Here is a 25,564-nt window from a genome sequence, read left to right on the forward strand (position 1 = left end):
ATTCATAAATCTCCATGGGATATAACATGGATCGTACAAGCGTAGGTGTACACATACGTTATCTTCCTTTAAGTCATGAGCATTAAATGATTTCATACCTTTCTTTCAATGAACTATTTCTTTTTATTGTATCATATCTCTCTATATATATCATTACTATTAAAGTAACTAATTCTATGAATTCAATATTTATCTTGTTGTTCTAATGAAGTATAGCAACGTGGATCAATCCTACATTGTAAACGAGTCAATGACTGACCAACTAACTGTTGGGAAATAATTAGTTGCTATGAGAGAAAATCAAATTATCCTTTTTTTTCTAGACATTTTCACAACATGTCTAAAAATAACATACAACAAACAAACAAACGAAAACTGAAAGTAACTCAATTAATTAAAGAACAAAATTATTGATGTATCTTTCTTTTTAATTTTTTTTTTAAACAAACAAACAAACAGAAAACCGGGAAAATTTGTTTCTAACCTAAAATACAAAAAAAAAATTAGGTGAAAATACAAAAAAAAAATTTACATTGTACAATTAAATATATACAATGAAATGTATCTGTCCATTATTCAGTATATTAATTGATATAGATAGATAGATATATAGATGGATTATGTGAGAAATCTAAAATATTTTCATAGTTGAAATCATGAATCAATTAAAGCTAGACCATCATGGAAAACCTGGAAGCACTGCTTGAAAGCCGTTTCATCCTATTGTGGAACTCCTCAGTGGCAGTGCGCATCCACGATCCCGCGAGATTCGAACCCAGGACCTACCAGTTTCGCCGCCAGAGCACTTAACCGATAGACCACTGAGCCGGCATCCTATGGTGTTAATGTCTCTACAAAACCCTTTCTGAAAACATATTTATCACGGACTAATCTTAGTTAAACAATAATTGATAAACAGAAAGAATGAGATAGACAATTCGTTCTAATATATCACCTATTCAACAATGAAATTCAGAATCTTTGGTTGTTGTTGAGAGCTGTAAGATATATATGAGGTTTATGATTGAGATTATGAATCGGTTGCGAGCGAGATTCGAACCCAGGATCCACCAGTTTTGCCGTCAGAGCACTTTAGCGATAAACCACTGAGCCGGCATCAAACATTGTTAATATCTAACTTCAACCAATTCACGATTTTCGAGCAACCGTTCAATTGACTCATGATTTCAACAATGAAAATACAAAATTCTCCACAAAACCCCTTCGGATGTAAAATCTAAAATAAAAAAAAGAAAAGATAAAAGAAACGAAAAGAAAAAGAAAATAAATTTGAGCATCGAAACAAAATGATCAGAAAAAGGTTTATTTCTGTATACATATTTACATTTTGTATTAAGAAATCAATACCTTCTAGGAATAGACTTATTTAATGAGCAAAAACAAAAAAAAAATAGAATAAAATAAAAAGAAAGAATGAAAAGAAAAAGATTTAAACATGGAAACATGAAAACTTCCTCCCGACGTTTGGGCTGATGATGTCGTTTAGAAGGACGATGAAAGCTCCACGACTAAACCATCCAGCTCAAAGAACAAAACTCCATCAAAATCATCTACCTTAGCTACAAGTGTTCTCCACCATCTCAAAAGAACATGGAAACAAAATTTAAAATGATCAGATAAAAGTTTATTTCAATATCAGTATTTACATTCTGTATTTAAGAAATCAATACCTTCTAAGAATAGACTTTGTTATATCCCGAAGAGAATTGTGAATGGTAACTTTGAGAACTATTTATGGACCAATGTAATATGTATATTTCCTATTGTATAATTGTTAAGTAACTAAACTATTCATATTCATGTCCCTCTTGTTATATGCTTCATTTCGACCCATGGACTATTATTATACGATTTACCATTCTTAAGTTATCCCCAGTCTATTGATTACTATTCCCCCTTATTCCCAGCCACATTTGACCAAATTTTGTACAAATGTGTATTTTCTATTTTATGGTACGATGTGGTCAGGTTATTGGTATATAAACTCAGTGGCCGAGTGAATAACGCTATGGCGTTTGAAGCGAAAAGTACTGGGTTCGAGTCCCAGAGTGAACATCAACTCTGAGATGCAGGTACATCCAGCTGATGAGTCACAAATAGGACGAAACGTGCGTCTAAACTGGATTCCACTGCTAACCACTATCTATCTTTGCTTACAATGCTTGTGAACTAAGGTTATATCGAGGTAATACGCACAGTATGCACATATGCCAATTGGAGACTGACCAGTTGCAGTCCTAACACATCAATGAGAAGATTCAAACAAACAATACTAAATGAATATAAACTCAGTATGTTTGAAAATAATGATTCATATTGCAGAGGCTGTTATTGATGTTCTGGATTCAACTGACTGGACTAGGCAGATAGCAGGACTGATAAGTACTCAAAAGACTGCTTATACGACTATTGTGTATCATTGGATCCGATCGATAATTCACTTCTTTCTAATTGGCGGTCTTATCACGTCATATATATCAACTGAGCACGCACGCAATCGCTATAACAGACTTACCTAATGAATTTTCCTTTATTTTTTTTATTGATAGAAATTATTATTATGGTTTATCATGGTAATGAACCAGAACATAGTTGGGGGGGTAACTAACTAAATTGTCGAGCCACCTAGACTAGTGGCCACATTGCAACCTGATCGATAGCATTCGATCAGCACTAAGAAGGACTTGACACATATGACATTGATCACCACCCAGTGATTAATCAATTGTGATAACTAATCTATCTTAGTCAAATATAAGAACTATTATATTAAATACTCCATTTGTAAATTTCCATTATATTTGTCTTGTTGGGGATGTGAAATCCCCAGAACTTACTTGGTAAATGACTTATTTTTGTAATTTTATTTTGAATTTCCTTGTTTTCGCGCCAAAAGCGCTCCTTTCACCTTCGAGTTGTATTTCCCACGCTATTGATCCGTTGTATCTTTTTAGTGTGCTATTTTGTAATGCTTCCCAAGGACAACTTCATACTGTATAAATATGTTTGATTTCTTCCTAATTTGATTGCTTGTACTTTGGCTACTTACGGAATATATTTTCTCTTACTTCGTCTTGGACTTCTCACTCTAGTTAGCGGGACATGGGACAACGGATTAGAATAGCCTATAGTGTCATTGTGTCATTGACCTTTGTTCGTTTACCGAGAAAATCGTAATTAGCATCAAGCATATCATGTCTTTTATATTCTGTATGGTTCTTCTGATTTAAAATTCTTTTTTCTTAAAATTCCGTTCCTGTTTTCTTCTAGTTGATCTTCATAACCTTCTGATGCCATGGTTTTCCAATTCTAGTTGATATTGCATACTACTTATGTCTGTCGACAAAAGTAGCATACACCACATCAGTATAATCTAATCTCGATAGTTTATAAACATTAGTATTATTATTTTTAGCTTTATTCGATATTATATTTTTAGTACAATATGGAATTCTCAGAAAAAAGTATTTCAACAAGTTTCCATTCTTTACTTCTTGATCGATCCTGGCGATAAATATTGAGTGATCGCCAGTTAGATATTAACAGTCCAGTCAATCGATATCAGAATAATGTACATTCTTTTCTCTGCATACATATTGCCAGTAACCACGATACTTTTGATTGTGCCTTTTGTAACTTGTACAACGAAAGGTTGTACACTTTTCAAAATAGCACCTGAATAGGTTATACGATTAATGGACATAATGATGTACTATAACAAACAAAATTACATTACTTGTTGAAATATCTGGATATCAGGAACAGGTAGCTCAGATGTTCAAGCAGGCCGCCTTTTGACATTAAGTGATACATTATGATCGGAAGGGTGTTGCGTGGAGAGTTTAGGAATTTTAAAGTTAAACTCATGAGTTAATTAAAGCTAAACCACCACGGTAAACCTGGAAGCACTGGACGGCCGTTTCGTCCTAGTATGAGACTCCTCAACAGTGCACATCGACGATCCCGTCCCGAGGGACGGTGGCTCAATATCGTGGATTGGTGAAAGTTAGACATTAACACCATTGAATGCCAGCCAGCTCAGTGGTCTGAAGGTTAAGTGAGAGACCGATAGGTCGTGGATTCGAATCCCACTGGGCGGGATCGTTGATGTACACTACTGGGGAGTCCCACACTAGAACGAGATGACCATCCAGTTTTTCAAGTTTTTCTATGGTGATCCAACTTTAAAAATTAGGTAGTTTTCATGCCAAAGACTCAATAAATATTTATTCACAGATGTCTATTTTAGTGATGAATTCACTTACTCAAAATAGTATGCCTTACTTGTATTTCCTCACAGTATGTCATATTTCTGACTTTTAGAGTATATGATATATCTAGACTAATCAGGCATGTCAATGTATTTACATAGTTACCAAATTATAAAGCATTTAATCAAGTCACACTTAATTACACCTGTTACTCTCAATGAACGATAGGCCAACGACAAGCATTCTCCAACCCATTCTATTCTGGGCCTTCTTTTCTAGTTCTATCCAACTTTTGTTCATTCTTCTCATGTCTGTCTTCATTTCTCGGTGTAATGTGTTCTTTGGTCTTCCTCTTCTCCTTTGACCTTCAGGATTCCAAAGTCATACTAGTATAGGTGAAATATTACATTATACTCAAAACAAAACACGTATCTAATAAATGGTGAAAATAACCTTATCTACCATCATTTCGACTATAAGAGTTTATTAGAATAACAGAAAAGTAATTAGTGGTAGACTTAAGAATTTATTGAACTCTACAACAAGATCCCTAGTTTTAACTGACGTATAATTTGAAGTGATCTATGATATAGTGATAATGAAATATAAGCCTTTTATAGAAGAATCCATAATATAAGTCAACTTTGATAAAAAGTACAACAAAACACACTTAGAAACAATGCTATCAAACTAATCAATCATCAACATTATAAGTAAAGATGGATGGTGGATAGAAGTGGAATCCAGGATGCGCGATACTTCATCCTATTTAAGACTTGTCAGATGGATGTACTTGCATCTCAGAATTGATGTTCACTCCGGGATATGAAACCAGTACCATTCGCTCCAAACGTCATCACGTTATTCACTTAGCTACTGAATCCTGATAGTCACTAACTTGTTCAATGAGGTAACTTAAAGTAAAATCGAGACAATCCGTACAGGATGCACATATTTTAATAAGAGACTGATCAACTACAATTCTAAACATCAATGGGAAGATTCAAGCAAACAATAACAAATAAATGTAACCAGTCATCAGTTTGCCTTAATATTAGTTACTAAGTACTATAATGATAGAACAAATGCATCACTTCGTTAACATACTTAAGCTTCCTTCAGCTTATTCTTTAATCGAAGTGATAGATTCTATCAGTAATGAGATTTGCCATTATGCCTTTGATGGTGGGCTAAAAGTAGACCGTTTAAAATATATTTCAAAATGATTAATGAGTTCATATTTATTGCACTTTGATGAGACAATCGTTAATAAAATTATCAGTATGGGGTTGTGGAGATTGTCAAGTTTAGATTGATATCATAAATCGATCAATGTTAGACCACCATTGAAAATCTGGAAGCACTGAACGGCCATTTCATCCTATTATGGAACTACTTAGCAGTGCGCATCCACGATCCCGTAGCAAAGGGACTCGAACCCAGGACCTTTGGCCTCGAGCGCAAACACCTAACTTTCAGATCACTGAGACCGATTTCTCGCGACCACCCACCACTGCCTTCAATGGGTAACTGCCTCACAACAGACATGGTTGAATATCGTCGATTGATGGAAGTTAGACATTAACACTGTTGGATGCCGGCCCAGTGGTCCGGAGGTTATGCGTTAATAAAAGCTTAAATGAAACTTATATTCTAAAAGAGTTTTTATATTATAGGACTGACCTTAGTGTTCAGTATATAGTTACGTGACATTTTATAATGGTTCCTTACCTCAAAATTCATTTCTTATTATCAGTATTATCCTGCTAGTCAGTCTTTTCCTAATTAATATCACGTCATTTTCGATTTCAGAAACGTGTCTTTATATCCTTCTCAGTCTGTTCTGTTCTAGAACATTCAAATAACTGACCCATAAATCATCAATCACCAATTTACTCTAATATCATCTCCATCCTTTATTGAAACCTTTCTGTAAATCTGATACAATATATGAGAACTCGTTTGTTTTGTTAATTCATCAAGCCATAATTACATAAAAAGCAAAGGGAGAAATTCCATCAAATCAATGAATTCACAACATTCTTTGGATGGCAACTGCTCACAGAGCAACAAAACCTTTTTAGGAAAACAATATCCACCAATAGACTGCCTAGGGAGTTTGATGGATGCCCAATTTTTGTCTCTAAAGCGTATTTATATGTGAACTAGGGGTTTAAACACCTTTGAAGAAAAAAAACATGTAGTTAGCAACAATCGATATGGAGCAACAAAGAGAACATTTGTAACGTATAAAATTACCGTCGTCAACAACGAACTGTATAGGTGAATGTTAAACTTCTTGTCTGGTTACTCTATCTATCGGTTTGGTTGCTTTTGTGAAGTAAGCCACGTTAACTGTAATCAGCGATCATGGTCACTATGTTAACCAGTTCATCTTTCCGTAAGGTTTTATGATGAAATAGAATGGAGGCATTGGATTTCTGAGTATTCACCTTACCTTAATACATATTAAGATTAGGATGGCATTTACAATCCCTCTAAATCTGGTAAGATTTCTTCATTACTAACTACTTAAAACAATATACAAAATGCAGTATATCTAATGTGTGTGGATATCCGAATCTCGTTTTCTTAATGATGAGTTGAGTAGGTGAGATTATAATTTATGAACGAACTTTGAGCGACGCTGAAGTGACCTTGAGGATGTTCACCTAATAGCTAGGTGAGTGTTATAAACCTGTGTGAGGAATTTTGAACTGTGAATTACAGTTGATGGTTCGAGTTAGGAGTTAGATTTGTGGTTTTCATCAAGAACTGACATCAATTATAATACCAAAACTTTATTTATCCGAATGGATGAGTGAATTTCGTGCCAAAATCCAAGACCTATTATCTTATACCTGATTAGTTCGTCCATAAATTATAGTCTCGATAAAACTGAATATTTTTTACTAGGTTCTCTCATTAGCAACAGCCTATGGTGAATGAAAACAAATCAGCTTTTAACTGAAGAGAGAATCGGGATAAGACGTTGGAAGTGGATAGGGTATATTTTGCGAAAATCATCAAACTGTATCACGAGACGAACGTTTACCTGGAATCCTGAAGGGAAACGGAAAAGATGAAGGCCGAAGAATACACTACATCGGGAATTAGGAGCAGATATAAAAAGGATGAATAGAAACTGGGAAGGATTGCCCAGGACAGAGTTGGATGGAGAAGGATGATGAGTCGCCTATGCTCCTCCATGAGGGGTATCAGGCGTAAGTAAGTAGGCTTCTCTTATTTATGTCGTTATGTAATGTGTTTATTTAGCATCAGTCCACCATTGTGGCGTAATTATCACATTTGCTTTTCATTAAAACATATCAGTATTACGACCCTTATATCATAATTAACTTTATCATGATTACATAAAACCTTATTGTTACCACGATTATGCAGATTGAAAGTACTACTCCCTCTAGTCTACATGAGAACTGTTTTCAAACTGTATATGTTGAGTCAATCTAAACTACATTTAATCATGAGTTATATCCCAATACTCGTATAATGAATCAGTTCCGAACGACCAGATCAGCTTCACTAAACTGAAGTACTTCAAACTTCTGCCTAAAATTATACTCTTAATTGTAACTATAGGCTACTCTCAGCTGATGTGTAACCTTGAGATAGAATGCATTCAATCGATTCTGCAAATCGTGTGTCTTTATGATAAAAACTACCAAGATCCTCAGATGAATGAAATGATTGAAAACATGTCCCTGTTATATCGAAATTTACACTTGTATGTAATATGCAGGAAACAAATTAGCCCGGTTGTCAGTCACTAAATTCGTTAGATAATATACTACAAAATCAATACATAAGACATTAGTATTGGTTGATTAAATCTTCTCACTGATGTTTAAGACTCGAACTTGTCAGTTACTTTTTGGGATATCCGTGTAGATTCACTCAGTGTTGCCATTAAGTCACAAGGATTTTAAAAAGAGATGGATGGCGGGAAGAGATGGAATCCAGGATGGATGTTTCCTTCGATGTAAGACTCCTCAGCTGGATACACATATACAAACCAGTAGCTATCTGGACTGAGTAGCTAAGTAGATAACGCGAGGGCTTTAGGAGAGAACGGTACAAGATTCGAACGCGGGAGAAGACATCGGCATTGAGCCATCATTACATCCAGCTGATGAGTCCCGAATAGTAAGAAACGAGCGTCCTGAATTCCACTACTACTCACTATTCGTCTTTCCCAATACATAGCTGACATTCACATAAGAGTGAAAAGTAAATGTGAAAAAATGTCGTATATTGACGTGAAACCTGTACGATAAGAAAGTATTTTGTGGTTGATATCAAAACGACTTTGGGTATTTTTCTTTATACCTTAATTAACAGTATTAAAAAAGGTAATTGGCCTCAACTTTAAAGCAATATATGTTCATTGTATCTGGGTGGACACGTTTTGCGCGCATGATAAAAAACAAACTATCTCTGACTGTAACTCTGTTCGAATTTGGATCTTAACTAGTGATTACTGCAGAAATTATTGGCTTTTACATGCATATTAAAACAACCGTAACCGATTACATCATTGTATTATTTATTTAAACACATAAATATTGGTACAAGGAAGCACCAGATATATATGCGCCACGCAAACCTCATTTGATTTGTGTGAGGGCTGTGATACTGACCAGGTGCCCAAACTGAAGTAGGTGGTTTTCTTATGGGGCCACACCCGGAGCCTTTGACTTAAAGATCTGATCCACAAGGTAGTGGAGCATCGTGAAGAGATGTAGTCCCATGGTATCCGGTAACCAATAATTGATTCATACGCCATTTGTTCCGTCAGGATACTGGAGCTCATGTGCACCATTGGTTTGGAATGAGGGTTATTCAACTCCCCTAGGTGGATTCGCCTTGTCCACCAACCCGGTTAAATCGACATTCATTCGCTTTTCGTCCTCTCAATTTCGTAAACAACAACCCAGCCACATGAAGGAAGTGAGTAGGACTTCCCCGGTAGAGGCTATATATGCGTGGCCATGTGAGAGCATTTCGAGAGGGAGAGCGGACTCTCCCCACTCTCGGCCTTACCAGGGCATTTGGGGGCATTATATCGCTTAATAATTTCTAAAACTATATCATTTTAGAAATTATTAGTATTATTAGGCGATAGGTTTGAGGAGTGAAATGGGGAAAAATGTAAGGAATGATTCATTAATATGGGACAAGTATGGGTAATAAATTTGAACCAGTTGTTTTCATGTTATTTGAACTTTTCCACAACGACCAGCCATATGACCATAGATTCATGATTATTCTGTCGATATAGTCAAGTTAAAATTCCTAGAGTAATGACTAACAACAAAATTTGGGGTGTTTTGTCGTTGTTACTGTTAACGAACGAACGTCGCAAACACTCACCGAAACCTCACCTACTGAGCTATTGAGTTACATAATTCACTTCTTTAACAGGTTTTAGGTAAAAATGTCGAGTGGATAATTGGACAGGGCGAATCTAGCAAGCAGTTTCAGCGTTATAGAGAGTGAATTATAGAATCAGTGATGCCATACGTTTTAGATTACTAAAATGATGAACAGAATACTGGTAGACAGATGATCTAGAAAGATAGAATGTGATTGACTGAGAACTGTTTACGAGAGTTAATGACACAAGCTCCAAAATAAACAGTTACTGAAAGGCAACACAACTCCCAATTGTAAAACAACTTTGTTATGCACAAAATCTTAAAAATTTCACCAAACGTTGTTTGAGACATAAGCGATCGGTAAATCAAGGCTCAATAGATCACTCCAACGCCAACGACAGTAAAGCCTGACTACCAGTCCTAATGCTCTGCCTAGCATATCGCAAGGATACCTTCATTTCGCCTTTGATTGTGACACACCATATTTAATAATAACCGGCAACAGAACAATGAGACAGAATTTCTCCTTGTTCGGGACTAAACACTGGGATTTACCAACAATATAATGAGCTTACTGGAGCGTCCTGATGCTGACGACCAGGACATTTATGCTGGTAAATGTACAAGTGGATGTGCCAAAATGAATCAGTCATTGGCATGAGGGTTTTTTGGTCGAGTCTAATAGTTTACAACATGGACTGGCAATCGGTGAAGAGCCATTGAAAGAAGCATCGGAAAACCGTTTTACTCCAATATGGGACTCGTCACGAGTATGCACATATGACCTTGTCGGCATCAGATGCGTAGCCTCTAGGCCTTATCGCGAACATCTGACTTTGAGACCAGAGTTAATATCCAGTCTTTTATACATCTAATTTTAACTAAATTGTTATAGTGATTGGTAAGTAATTGCCTCATATTCCTAATGGTTGAACTTCATAGGTTACAGCTTCTCAGGTACTGAGTCCAATATATGGTGGAGCTGTGAATGCACACTTCTAAATCCCATACTAGAACGACATGACTGCCCGTTTCTTCCTGGTTTTGTCAACTACAGACAAGTCAGTTCAGTTATCCGGATAATATACAGAAAATTTCAGGCTGAAATATTAAGCATTTAATTATGAATTAAATTATTTACAACAATCCTAAATGAAAAACTAGAATGGTTACTTAGTGTTGGAATGATCCAGAAAATTTCTTGCAATAGACAGGACAAGCTAAGGAAACATTAAGAAGCATTTAATCCAATCAGCGTTTAATTAGAAATTTTGCTAGAAACATCACGAAAGTGAAAAGTCAGATGTAGAGTTTCTGATTAGCTGATTACTACACCGCGACTATGTTTAGTAGCATTCCAGAATTTTCAGGAAAACCCAAGGACTTCTAAAATACTACAAAAACCCTATATTTTCTGTACGCGAATGAACCATTGGAGTGAGGTGCTTCTAGCATATTTTGCGCCTTTTCTCTCATGTTCAAGTCAGTGTGTAGTTCTAGCTTGGGGGTTATGAGACTAGCTTAGGATCCGAGTATAGCGTTCAGTTAGTAAGACTTATCATTTAGTAACCATGCTAATTCACAATTGATGTTTGATTTGAAGATAGAATGCTTTTAATACAACAAATAATAAATAATTCTGGTAACTTGATTTTGATTTCATAGATTCATTAAAAACCAACGAATTATAAAACCTAAAATCTATGTTTCCGATGTAATTTACAAAGTCAAAAACGGCTAATTTACTCTCAATCGATTTGCACAATATAACAAGAAAAAAAGAGGGAGAAAATGGACAAAATCGCTATGTAGAATTATCTTACTTACTTACACCTGTTACCCCTCGTCGAGGAGCATAGGCCGCTCACTAGAATTATCTGTAGTGTAGTAAATATATATCATATCACATATGAAATGATCTCTTATCAGCTGTACTTAGAAGTACAGTAAACTAAAACATGGGAAGTTATCAAGGAATATCCACTCCAAATCTGGAAAACTACAAAAGTCATCATCCAGAAGGTACAAGTGTTTATTAACAGTTGTCTACGCAAAATACTTCGGATCCGTTGGCCAGACACTATCAGCAACAACCTACTGTGAGAGAGAACAAACCAAATTTCAGTGGAAGTAGAAAAAAGGAAGAAGCTCTGAAAGTAGATAGGATACATATTGAGGAAATCAGCCAATTGCGTCACAAGGCAAGCCCTCACATGGAATCCTGAAGGCCAAAGGGAAAGAGGAAGACCAAAGGACACGTCACGCCAACAAATTGAGATAGACATGAGAAGAATAAAGAACAATTGGATAGAAGTATAAAGAAAGGCCCAGGACAGAGTGGGTTGGAGAACGCTGGTGGGCGGCCCATGCTCTATTGGTAGTAACAGACGTAAGTTAAAGTTGGTGTTTGCCAGAATTGGATGATTGTCTGTGCATCGTAGCAACAGACGATCACCATTATCTGTTGTACGTCGGTTAAAACTAGGGAAATTGTTATAGAGTTCAATAAATTCTTTAATTTACCACTTATTACTTTTCTGTTATTCTAATAAACTCTCATAGTCGAAATGATGGTAGATAAGGTTATTTTCACCATTTATCAGAGACGTGTTTTGTTTTGAGTATAATGTAATATTTCACCTATACCAGTGTGACTTTGGAATCCTGGAGGTCAAAGGAGAAGAGGACGACCAAGAAACCCATTACACCGAGAAATGGAGACAGACATGAGAAGAATGAACAAGAATTGGATAAAAGTATAAAGAAAGGCCCAGGACAGAGTGGGCTGGAGTATGCTGGTCGGCAGTCTATGCTCCATTGGGAGGAACAGGCGTAAGTAAGTAAGTAAGTAAGTAAGTAAGTAAGTAAGTAAGTAAGTAAGTAAGTAAGTAAGTAAGTAAGTAAGTAAGTAAGTAAGTAAGTAAGTAAGTAAGTAAGTAAGTAAGTAAGTAAGTAAGTAAGTAAGTAAGTAAGTAAGTAAGTAAGTAAGTAAGTAAGTAAGTAAGTAAGTAAGTAAGTAAGTAAGTAAGTAAGTAAGTAAGTAAGTAAGTAAGTAAGTAAGTAAGTAAGTAAGTAAGTAAGTAAGTAAGTAAGTAAGTAAGTAAGTAAGTAAGTAAGTAAGTAAGTAAGTAAGTAAGTAAGTAAGTAAGTAAGTAAGTAAGTAAGTAAGTAAGTAAGTAAGTAAGTAAGTAAGTAAGTAAGTAAGTAAGTAAGTAAGTAAGTAAGTAAGTAAGTAAGTAAGTAAGTAAGTAAGTAAGTAAGTAAGTAAGTAAGTAAGTAAGTAAGTAAGTAAGTAAGTAAGTAAGTAAGTAAGTAAGTAAGTAAGTAAGTAAGTAAGTAAGTAAGTAAGTAAGTAAGTAAGTAAGTAAGTAAGTAAGTAAGTAAGTAAGTAAGTAAGTAAGTAAGTAAGTAAGTAAGTAAGTAAGTAAGTAAGTAAGTAAGTAAGTAAGTAAGTAAGTAAGTAAGTAAGTAAGTAAGTAAGTAAGTAAGTAAGTAAGTAAGTAAGTAAGTAAGTAAGTAAGTAAGTAAGTAAGTAAGTAAGTAAGTAAGTAAGTAAGTAAGTAAGTAAGTAAGTAAGTAAGTAAGTAAGTAAGTAAGTAAGTAAGTAAGTAAGTAAGTAAGTAAGTAAGTAAGTAAGTAAGTAAGGTAATAAGTAAGTAAGTAAGCTAAGTAAGTAAGTAAGTAAGTAAGTAAGTAAGTAAGTAAGTAAGTAAGTAAGTAAGTAAGTAAGTAAGTAAGTAAGTAAGTAAGTAAGTAAGTAAGTAAGTAAGTAAGTAAGTAAGTAAGTAAGTAAGTAAGTAAGTAAGTAAGTAAGTAAGTAAGTAAGTAAGTAAGTAAGTAAGTAAGTAAGTAAGTAAGTAAGTAAGTAAGTAAGTAAGTAAGTAAGTAAGTAAGTAAGTAAGTAAGTAAGTAAGCAAGTAAGTAAGTAATCCACTCAAATGAACTCAGCTATAGAAAGAAACATCAATTAGTTACTAATTGAGCTAAAATCTGAAAACTAATCACAATCAAAAAATCTCTATACAAATAATATAAGTATATATTCAATGATGAAATATTTACAACATCTTTTATACAATGTTCCTTTTGTCAAGGAATATACAAAACTATATTTTCCCCCCCCTCCGTTTGAAGATTCTTTCCCATTAAATTTTTTTTAAAAAAAGTGAATTCATATACAGAAAAGTGAAGTGAACACTTAATCAAATAATTAATCTGATTCAACGATAATTGCATGTATTCCAGCTGCCTTTCTATCTAGATAACGTTGACGTGCAGCAGCTAATTCTTCATCGGTAGTTACACGTGGACGAGCTGTTATTACTCCAGGTATTTTTTGATTCTTTTTATTTAGATAAGTATCTAGATCTTTCTTTGGTTGATGAGAGGCTTTGCTGTATAATTGAGAAAATGTAATATAGGTATTTCTAATAAATAAGGTTCAAATAAAATATAATAAATAAATGAAGCTTAGTTGTTAGATGATGGAATCCAGGACGCGCGTTTCGTCCCATATGGGACTCGTCAGCTGTATGTACCTGCATCTCAGAGTTGATGTTCACTCTAGGACTTGAAACCAGTACCTTTAGCTTTAAATGCCATCGCGTTATCCACTCAGCTATTGAGTCCTGATAGCCACTTGCTTGTGCAATTGGGTAAAGTTTAAGTTTACTTAGTATTACTTGTTTGAATCTTCCCATTGATGTTTAGGAATGCAACTGGTCAGTCTGTTATTGACATATGTGCATACTGTGCGTATTGCCTCGATATAGCCTTATTTCACAAGCATTGTGTGCACATATGCCAATAAGAAACTGATCAGTTGCAGTCCTAAACATCAATGAGAAGATTCAAACAAGTAATACTAAGTGAACTTATACTTATGAACTATATAAAAATGATTATTTATATAATCTATCTATATCGGTCAATTTGTGTTGAAACACATATGTACAAGGAAGGAGTCATCCAACAATAAAGCCGAGGGTTACGACACATGAGCCTAGATGGCTTTAGAATCAGTTAATGTAAAAAGTGGAAAGTAATGCTCATCAACAGCAAAACAGACAATTGAAACAGGTTATAAAAACTGAACTTGATGCAGCTTTTAAAAGTTTGTATAAGAATTGTCAAGGTTAAAGTTTGAGGTTTATGAAAGTTTCGACTATTCGGAAGTTTAGACCTCGTTTGTGTTATAACCTTGAGTTAACACTGGTTACCTTTTAATCATTTTACAGTCTACACTATTATGACAAAGACCCGTTATTTTCAGATTCATCTTTTTCAGTCTTATTTACAATTATTTGACTAGCCTTTATTAGTTTACTACTAAAATCACTTGACAAGTTAAAATGTGACCAGATTATTTGGAATGTATAGCGCAAATACACCACACATTTCAAATCAATAACGGCGCCCAAACTAAAACATGGCATCACTTCATGAAGTCACTAACAATTGGACTTACTCATGTCAATAAGTGTAGACTACCTGGTTCGGGTCAACATGGTTATCGTACCCAATGCTTAGAGACTTACAATGATATGACTCAAAATTGTTTGCAATAGCATAGGTGCATTCATTCTTTTTCTTCCAACAAACTCTAAGACGCTAAATTTATCATAACTATTTCTTTCCCTTCATTTAGCTCATTTATATTTTCTTTTCGGATGGTATCTTCAAATACCAGTAGTTCCTGTTACCTACCATACTGTTACTACCTCCAGTATTCTGGAATTTGACCTGCCAACTTTGTTTCTCTGTGCTTATGGGGTGTGGAAACTCTAACCGATGTACGTGAGTACAGGTTGTTCTATGTTGTCTCACTGACTGACTTTTCGTATCAAAATATCATTTGCCTATTGTCTTCATCCTCTGCTTAACAATATACAAGTAGCAGTTTATTTTAGTAAGTACCACTTTCTCGTAGTTATAACACTAGGGCGAATTCATTACCATTCCTACACCCTAATAAGTTCAATACAGCAAGAACAACAACAGTAACAGAATAATGTTAGTTCAGCCGCCTACAACCTAGAAACAATAATACTGATTAATAAAGACAAGTACACATACTTTAATCCTCTTTCATAGAAATCTTGATTAAAGTTGTAGCTAGCTTGGATATCGAAAAACAGTAACATGAAAATTCTACACTGATATGCATGGAGACATGGAGAAAACAAAATCAGAATACGTTGAATTTATCGTATTCTGCAAGTGCATGTTGTCATTCTTCGTTTGTTTAAAAGAAAATTATACTGTATTTTGTAAAGGGAAAGATATGTAGTTCTGAACTATTCAGACAAATTTTAATATTGAAAGTAAAAATGTTAACAATTATTTATTTATTTATGTGAACACATAAATATTGGTACAAGGAAACACCAGATACATATGCGCCACACAAAAAATTGTCATTTCATTTAATTGTAGGAGGGCTATGATACTGCCCAGGTGCCCAGACTGAAGCACGTGGTTTTCTTAAGAGGCCACACCCCGAGCCTTTGACCTAAAGGTCTAGCCGTCAAGACAGTGGACCATCGTGAGGAGATGCAGTCTCATGGTAGCCGGTGACCAAAAATTGGTTCATACGCCATTTGTTCCCTCAGGGTACTGGAGCCCATGTGCACCAATGGTTTGCAATGACGGTTTTCCAACTCCCCTGGGTGGACTCGCCTTGTCCGCCAACCCGATTAAAGTGCCGGACATTCGCTTTCCGTCCTCTCAATTTCGTAAACAACACCCCGCCACGAGAAGGCAGTGAGTAGGACTTCCCTGGCAGATGCTATATACGCATGGCCATGTGAGAGCATTTCGTTAGGAAGAGCGGACTCTCCCCACTCTCGACCGTACCAGGGCATTTGGGGGCATCTTGATAGTTTATAACTGTATTAAGAGTTATTTGAAGCATAATTCAGGTTTTGTTGAAAATTATAAGCGTTGCGTTGATCTATTATGTTAACACATGCGTCCCTATGACAAAGATATTTTGATTAGTGTAGTTATAACCGGGTCATAATAAATACAATGCTATTTAAATCATGAAACAGTTGTTCTGAGCTTGGAAAAAAATAGTACACAATATATTACCATGTCAGTATACTGCTAAGAAACAAAATAAATTTATCAGAAGGGGGTTTTGTGGAGATTTAGTATTTTCACTGTTGAAAGCGTGAGTCAATTGAAGCTAGCCGTCCAGTGCTTCAAGGTCTTCCATGGTGATCTAGCTTCAATCGGCTCACGCTTTCAACAATGAAAATAAATTTATATTTATAAACAAAAAAGGTTACATATACACAATCTTATACCTTGTTTTATCATCTGTACGATCTTTCTCGGCTACATCATCATCACAGTTAGGAAGAGCTTTCTTTGGTGAAGGCGATGATACATTATTATTACTACTATTATTATTATCATCATCATCTTCACAATGCTTTATAATAACATCGGTCTTTTCTTTTGTATGTTCTTTTATGGTTTGTTTTTTAATGGTAGATGAAAAATTAGATTCTGCTTCTAAATGATCTTCTTTACTTGTAGTGTGACGGTGAGATTCCTCCTAATTGGAACAGGTAATAATTTAAAAGTTGATTATTCTGTATTTATCTAAATACTAATGGTAAAAATGACATATATATACGACTTTTCTATTTATATGGTTATTATGAATGCCAACATCACACACAAGGTCACATTCTCCTATCTATAAACCAACTGATCGCTAGACAAAATGCTACTTATTATTCTTACACAATAATGGAAAGTAATTGAGTTCTTTGATGCAATTTACAAAGTAGGTAAGTATTTTGACCATGTGTATGAGTAGAACATGGTCTTTCAAAAATACAGGAACACAATGACGATGTACTCACTAAACCACAGGACACTAAGGAAAATAGTTTGTGTAAGATGAAACTCTCGGTTATGAAATAAAACACTGTTGTGATGAATGCGAAAATCTGTTCATTGAAACAGGAAACAGCGATTCAGACAACACCAAGGATAAGGATGAAGACAATAGATAAAGATTTATTTTTGATATCCCCGACCGTAGCTGCTACCTTGACGTAATGGTTAGGTTTGCCCATCGTCATGACTCGACCGAGTTATATTGACTGGAACATATGTTCCCTTAGATCCTAACATACCAAGCAGATTGGTTGGAGAACTGTAAAACTAAAAGCAGCAAGTTAAAGCCCGAGGGTAAAGTCGTACTGACGCATGGCTACGTGTGTGATGTTTTATTATTATTATTTAAACACATAAATATTGATACAAGAAGGCACCAGATATATATGCGCCACATAAATCTCAATCGATTTGCTTGAGGGCTGTGATACTGTCCAGGTGCCCAAACTAAATCAGGTGGTTTTATTAGGCGGTCACACCTCTAGCCTTTGACCTGAAGATCTAATCCATAAGGCAGTGGAGCATCGTAAGGAGATGCAGTCCCATGGTAACCGGTGACCAACGATTGATTCATACATCATTTGTTCTTTCAGGATACTGGAGACCATGTGCACCATTGGTTTGGAATCAGGGTTTTCCAACTCCCCTAGGTGGTTTCCGTGTCCACCGACCCAGTTAAAGCGCCGGACATTCGCTTTTCGTCCTCTCAATTTCGTAAACAACACCCGTGGTGCGAGAAGGCAGTGAGTAGGACTTCCCTGGCAGAGGCTATATATTCGCGCGGCCATGTGAGAGCATTTCGAGGAGAGCGGACTCTCCCCACTCTCGGCCGTACCAGGGCATTTGGGGGCTTTTTTATGCGTTTTCGGCTCGTTAAGACGCTAAAAACTTTCTAGGCGCGCGATATATATATATATATACATCCCCCTTTATATTTTTGACTAAAATAGCTAGTTTTTAGCTAGTTTAGTGCATTATAGGGAGATCACCGAGTTTTGGGGTAGTCTCTTTTCCTCAGACAACTAACACCTGCAGCGATGCTGCACTATCACAACGGAAGGGAAGAGCTAGAAATGGTCGACCGTAAAAACGTCATTCCCTACCTTATCCCACAGATTTCCGTCTCCGGCGATAAGGAATTTGAAGTGCGGAGCCAACACGTAAACTTCCCATAGAAAGGCCGTGGGCGACCGGTCTCAAGCAATTGTCCCGTGGGCTCTGAGGTCACGCTTCTAAGTTGCTAAGACTACCGCTAATTTAGCTTCCCTCTCTTGCCCCTCAAGAATATTCTTTTACGGTGTGAGCAACTGGGAGATGACATTCGCCCTCAAAGCTTGTAGGATTTAATTTGTCCTACAGATATACTATTAGAACTGTAAACGCGATACTGGCGATCCCAGAGTCTATGTGAAAGCTATAGTCAGAACAAGGACAACTTGGCTTTAAACTTTATCTGTTTCTAAACATAAAAACAATTAGATTGGTACAATGATTAAAGAATTACAGTCATTAAGTGAAACGCACAAACATACCGACCAGTATTGCGTGTTTTATCGAAATGAATAAAATTTATGAGTCACATTAATATAATAGGAAAATAATGTCTTTCAATTGGTAGGTCATATACAACAGGGATAGTTTACAGATACATCAGAGCAAACTAACGTGGTGGGAGCTTAGGCAACGATCTGATTGGTTAGTTATGGACATAACTAACAAACCTCTTTCAGCACCCGAGGTCATCTTGTTGACGATCGAAATGCTAATGATTCGAGTTCACAAAATATTATACCTGGTCTCCGGAAACCATGCTCTAAACTACACGTTGGAGATTTTAATGTTGTAACCTTGTATCCTAGGGCGACAATACCCAAGCTTTTCACCTACGGGTCTAGACCATAAGGCAGTGGAGCAATGTAAGGAAATGCAGTCACATGGTAGCCGCTGACCGACAATAGGTTTATACGCCATTTGTTCTTTCGGGATCCTGAAGCTAATGTGTACCATTGGTGAGGAATTAGGGTTTTCCAACTGCGCTAGATAGATCCTCCAATAGACAGTCGATTTTGTGCTGTTCAAGTTAAACGGGGCAGTAAGAACTAGAAAATATAACATTACGGGAACATGGATAGAAAATAATGAGAGTTGGTCGATTTAGGAATAAAACCAAGAAAGACTTATTTCCATTAGAATTTATCACACTAGCTTTTATTTTAAATTATATCTGATGTCCAAAGCCATTGAGTTCCACGATCTGAACTATATCATTATGATGGACTGGAGCGCCAGCCCTCGAAATGCTCTATCCAGTGATCAAGACAACTTTAGAGGTTACTAGTCAGTGAGCCGCAAATCTCACAGATTATTCCACTAACACAATGATTTAGATGAACTGAAACATCTTTCAGTCAATACCATATGCGGCTACTGTTTCCAACTTAGACTATTTCAGCCAACAGGTTTTTCAGACCCTGCACAAGCTTTGTAAAATCTCATGACGTGTCTACACGTGTCGTAAAACCCATAATTCGCCGAAATAAACCTGTGTATCTCACTGATGGAACGCAGGGATTGTAAACTGTATGCTTTGCGAAGTTATGATATCTACACTCGAGAAGTTGGTGGATAGCCTAGGACCTAATTTAGTTTGATGGTTGGTTGAAACAGAAGCTGAAGCCGATCCATTTGTTTAAGACGAGACGTTCGCTAGCCATCAAAATGTAAGATTAATTACGTTACTCCTATACATCAATAAAAATCTAGGTGCTTGTCAGTTGGTTTTCTAGATAATCAGAATGACTACAACTGAACGGACTATGCATATCTCTAGTGAAGAATCTTCGCATGGCGAGATATCAGAAAAGCACTCAGTGAACAACTAGTAGATCTAACTCATCGAATCAGAACAGTGGCATTAAACCACTCGGTGTTTTTTTGTCTAGTAATTATAAACTGCACATGCTGTTCCTCGCTATCAAAACCTTGTTTCCCTAGGACTTCGTACATGCTTCTCAGTAAAAATTAGACAAGTATACGGAGTTTAGTGTAGTATGAGTCAAGAAAAAGCGAAAGCTAGGAATTATGAAAACCAATAAAAAAGGGATCTTACTGAGTACCCCGCACATGTTTTATCCTGATTATCAAACATATACCGGTAAAAACCTCCTAAGCCATCTTGTTTGCAAACATCCATAACTTGCTCCCTTCCCTCTTCTTCCTTGCGTTTTTCTACGAGTGCGCGAAGTTCAGTTAGTTTACTTTTGTACGCTGAGGTAACGAATGACTCCTTGTTGTTATACAGATCAGAGTCTGCTTCAATTTGCTTCTGAGCCTTCCGCTCAACACATAGCTCCCTCTCAAGTTTGCGCTCATTGGATGCCTTTATAAGTCTGCCCACATACTTGGGCTGAAAAAATTAAGATTAAAAAGACCCACTGTTTTGACGGTTCTTCTCGAAATATCCTCGGCTTTTTTATCGTGTATATTGTCCAAATATTCATCGTATTGGAATACTGAGGGATCTTCCTCGAAGGCTTTTTCTAACTCTGTTTTAACCTAAATATTTTCACAAATATGTGGCGCATTTATACCTTTCGATTAATCTTATTCTGAGCTATGCAAGTCGTTTGAGAATACTCGGCTGGTTTCTGAAACGCTCTCATCAATAAACAATGAAACCCTTACAAATTCTTTGTAGTCCTCCTCTTTATCGGATTCCTCATTAAAGATATTATTTGTTGAAACCTTCAGTTCATTTTTGGGCTTTCTAGTTGGGAAACTAAGGCCGTACACCTTACCGCGTCCTTGATTCATAATAGGCAATAACCTACAAGCATATGATTTAATATCCAATATATTTTGACGAATTACCTTTAATCAAATGCTTTCTTAGCACTCCGTAACTGTTGTTTCCAATAAATCTAATACCTTCACAAGCTTGAATCAACTGAATGATTTCTTTTCACTCGCTTTTTTTTCGTTTCGACACGGTTCTAGGGATCTGGTAACAGTTTCAGTTTAGAAAGGACAGGGGGCTAGATGGCCTATGTTAGTCCTGGCAATCATGGTCTCGCATTTGATCCAACTTTCTTTTAAAGGTGTCGGCAGATGTAGCTCTAACCACGTGTTGAGGTAATGAATTCCACTTGTTGATGATTAGATGGGAAAGTTGATAATCAGCTGATATGTAATTTGTTCTTAGCTTGTGAATTTTTCAGTGTCCTCGTAAATTCTCTGTTTCGGAAGACAAGAGAAATGAGTGCATATCAGATGCAAATTTATCGTTAGGTAGTTTTAAAACCGTAATCACTTCAGCTCTAGTTTTTCGATTTGACAATGTGAATAGGTTAAATTTAGCCAGTCGAGCATCATACGGGAGCTTCGCTATTCTGAGAATCAGCTTAGTTACTGTTCTCTGAACCTTTTCCGAAACCTCACTGTCTTTCTTAAGCAGGGACTAGCCGCTTGTACGCAATACTCAAGTTTAGGACGCACGAACACTGTATACAAAGTCAAAGATGTTTCATTGTCGACATGACTAAAGGCCATACGTATTGACCACAAAGTTCCAAAACCTTTGGCTGCTATTTCACGGCAGTGTGCAGTAATCTTTAAGTCTTCGATAACGATGACTCCTAAGTCATTGTGTGTCTGGACAACAGGTAGCTCAATGTTATTCATCATTTATGTATCTGTTCCTTGATGATCAATATGAATCACAATGCACTTGAAAATAGTTATCGGCAACTGTCAGGGTTAAGATCATTCGGGAAATTCCGTTAGGTCATTTTGAAGTTCTAAGCTATCACCCTTACTTCTTACCGTTCTCCATATATTGACGTCGTCAGCATATAGCAAGACCGATGATGACAGGAGACCATGGTCATTTTCATATAATAGGAATTATTATTATTATTATTATTAATAACACCGGCCCAAAAATTGTACCCTGAGGCAATCCAACAAGAACGGATTTCTAGCTAGACAACTTAGAGTTCTCCCGTGCTCTTTTTTGGCCCCCAACTAGGAAGTCTTTAATCGACATCGATAGATTGCCTTCAAACCCGACATTTCTTAACTTATATAACAGCCGGTTGTGAGAAAATTTGTCAAAAGCTTTTCTGAAGTCAATGTGGGCTATGTCTATAGGTAACTTTTGGTCTTTAAGAGCGCACTAGCTCACACGAGCCGCTAATAAGTTATTGAGACAGGGATAACCTGTTTTAAAGCCATGCTGCTTTTCCGAGAAGATCCGGTTGTCATCGAGATATTCCAACAGCTCCTTCCGAGTGTTTGCCTACGTCAAGCTTATTTAGAAAACTTACGAAATCGAGTTATTTGATATCCAGTGTGTGGTGGGATTAGTATGAACTGATGGGAAAGAGTGTCTCTATAGTATATACATTGCTAAAGTAGTTTGAAACTACTTGGGCTTTACCAAAGTCGTCCTCCACTAATGAGGAAGCATCACTGTCTCCCTATAGTGCTGTAATATTACCTCTTGCTTTTGTCCTTTGGTTTATATGCCAATACAAGCGTTTAGGACATTCTATAGATTCCTTGACAACTTTTTCTTTGTACCACCTTATACACTTACCGAGAGTCAAGGCACAAGTATTTCGAGCTTCTCGATACCATCAGTTTCCAGTAATCTGAATCAATCTCACATTCTTCTCCTCTTGCGAAGAAGAGTGTGAACCTCCTTAATGAAACATGGAGGAGAGTTTTTCAGACCCCTTGGTTTAGTCCAAAGGATGTGAGGTGCAGTAACTTCTAGGTATAAATTTCGAAATACATCACAAGCTATTTCAACTGGGGACTGTGGCTCTAGTGTCCAATCTAATGACGATGCTGTGTGCATAATATCTCGTATATTGGCTTTCCAGACGTTAGGTCTGGGTTGAGCTGGTGCGTGTTCGTTTTTGATAACTATATGGAAGTCAAAGGTTGGAACTGCATGATCACTTTCACCTAGGGGATCCAAGTAGTCAAGGTTCGTGATGTCATGCTCATGATGGGTCAGTATAAGATCTAATAAGTATGAGACAGAGTCTGGGTCGTACATAGTTGCTTCTTTCACATGTACTAGGGCACATGTGATAACTACATCAACTAGTTCAAGCTCGAAGGAAATTTCTGACAATTCAGTTCTCAAATCTTTTCCAATCCACCGTAGGTGCATTAAAATCTCCTAGAATTAGACACCGACCACTTTGTGACCAAGTATTGAGACTGATTAGCAAGACTTCGTTTACCTCACAGCTTGGACTGCCGTAGACCAAACCAACCAGCAACTCTTGATCCTTTCATTTCAAGTGGCAACCAACTAATTCACACGTCCCACCCTCATGGGATACACTGTCCATAATGGCAAATGGGATAGTGTTCCTGATAAATAGAGCTACTCCCTCTCCTTTGCGCTTCTGGGTTCTGTCGGCTCCTACCAACATGAAACCCTCTAAACCAAGTTCCATACTATCTATAGGCTATGTCAGCCGACTTTCTGTGACTGCGATTATACCTGGCTTGGTGGGGTCAATCTTTCGGGCAAGCTTCGGACATTGGTGTGACAGATCCGAAACCTATTTAAATAGCTTCGTGCTGAACCCATAGTGACTTCGGCATCATTCTCTGTCGAGGCCTCACAACCCAAAAATTTACAATTTTTACGCTCTTTTCGTCAGCGTCTAACGTAAGTTTTAGTTCTTTTTCGGCTTCTCGTCCTTTTACATGGTCTGTGAGCGGCAAGACTTTACAGACCGAAACTCCTGACTACTTTGGTTTATGTCGATTCTGTAATATCAAGTCCCGTTCATTAGGAGACTTAAATACTACTGTTCTGTTTCAAATCCATTTGACTACCTAATCTATACACTTTTAGCAAGGTGACACCGGAGATATCCCAAGGCATAAGCTGATTAAATAGCTGTCTTATCAACATAATATCATGCTCAAAACGAGTTTGGGGTTCTGAGCCTTCACTCCCCTTGATTCTATAAAAGATAGCAAACCAGTCACTGTGATCAGCCATTAATTTCTCGGCTACTTCTTGGGAGTTGGATTTTCTTCAAAAGCGTTATGTCGTTTATTGTCCGCGACCTGTACCCATTCATCGAATTTCGTTGGAGTAGCAACTACGAACGCGTCAAACACACTGTGGGATCCTGGAAGGTTATCAACGACTTGAGCAGCCTATTTGTTTCTCCCGCTAGAAACAGAATTGGCCAAGCGATTGGAATTTTCAGGCGTTTTCTGCTGTTCAACGGTGGAAGTCTGGCCACCTGACTGCACAAATCCTAGTCAGTTTGGCAATTATCTTCGGACTTGTATTTTTTGTAATCCGAAAGAATGCGTTTCTCACAGGACATCTCATTTTCTAAAACTAACACTCATTGAACTGCCAGGCGAGATGTTAGTTGATTGCAATGGGAAAATAATAAAGTGGTAATTCAAATGCTAAGAGATGATTGTTTCAAGAATAAATTAATTTGCTTACTTGATAATTTATGAGAATGTGGAATAGAAGTAATTAGCATATAACAATCATTATGTGCCTTGCTTAACACAGTCTCTTCTATACAGGAGTGTGCTTAGCTTAAGGCACGTTGTATAGTGTAGATATCCGAGTCACAGTTATCACTATACCTCAGTGGTCAACCGCTGTTAGCTTACACCACGCTTGTTACCATACAACGTGCTGAGGGTGTTTCCTCGTGATCGGGTGGACTGGCCTAGAATGATGAGTGTAGGGATCGTTCGCGTCCCCCTCCCCGAAATAACTCGTTTATGACCACGTTAAGTGTTGACTATGCCATTGCCAATACTTCTTGTTGGTTCTTGGACGTGAACATCGTCGACTATTAACCGATCACTTGATGGTAGATAGTCTAACTTTGAGTATTCACTGCTCTTACGTCATCTCGTGACGTCACCTACGTGCTTAGTCTGGTCTAAATGTTTGATGGTCCGACGATTTGTTTGTGAAACTGTCTTAAGGGTGTCGTGTCCCTAGTACTGGAA

At 36.8% G+C, this 25,564-nt stretch overlaps 1 protein-coding gene across 1 annotated transcript; it reads right to left on the reverse strand.

Moving 5' to 3' along the window:
• Window positions 1–13,841: 13,841 nt before the first annotated feature.
• Smp_159940 (hypothetical protein) lies at window positions 13,842–21,358 on the reverse strand (the record flags this gene model as incomplete). The annotated part of the gene is made up of 6 exons (XM_018791378.1): window positions 13,842–14,025; window positions 16,942–17,195; window positions 20,655–20,951; window positions 20,981–21,100; window positions 21,136–21,192; window positions 21,230–21,358. 6 exons carry the CDS (start codon window positions 21,356–21,358, stop codon window positions 13,842–13,844), a joined length of 1,041 nt encoding a protein of 346 aa, XP_018645436.1.
• Between the last annotated feature and the right edge of the window lie 4,206 nt (window positions 21,359–25,564).

Source organism: Schistosoma mansoni (assembly GCF_000237925.1).
Source record: "Schistosoma mansoni, WGS project CABG00000000 data, chromosome 3 unplaced supercontig 0077, strain Puerto Rico, whole genome shotgun sequence".
In the NCBI taxonomy this organism is placed as follows: Eukaryota; Metazoa; Platyhelminthes; class Trematoda; order Strigeidida; family Schistosomatidae; genus Schistosoma; species Schistosoma mansoni.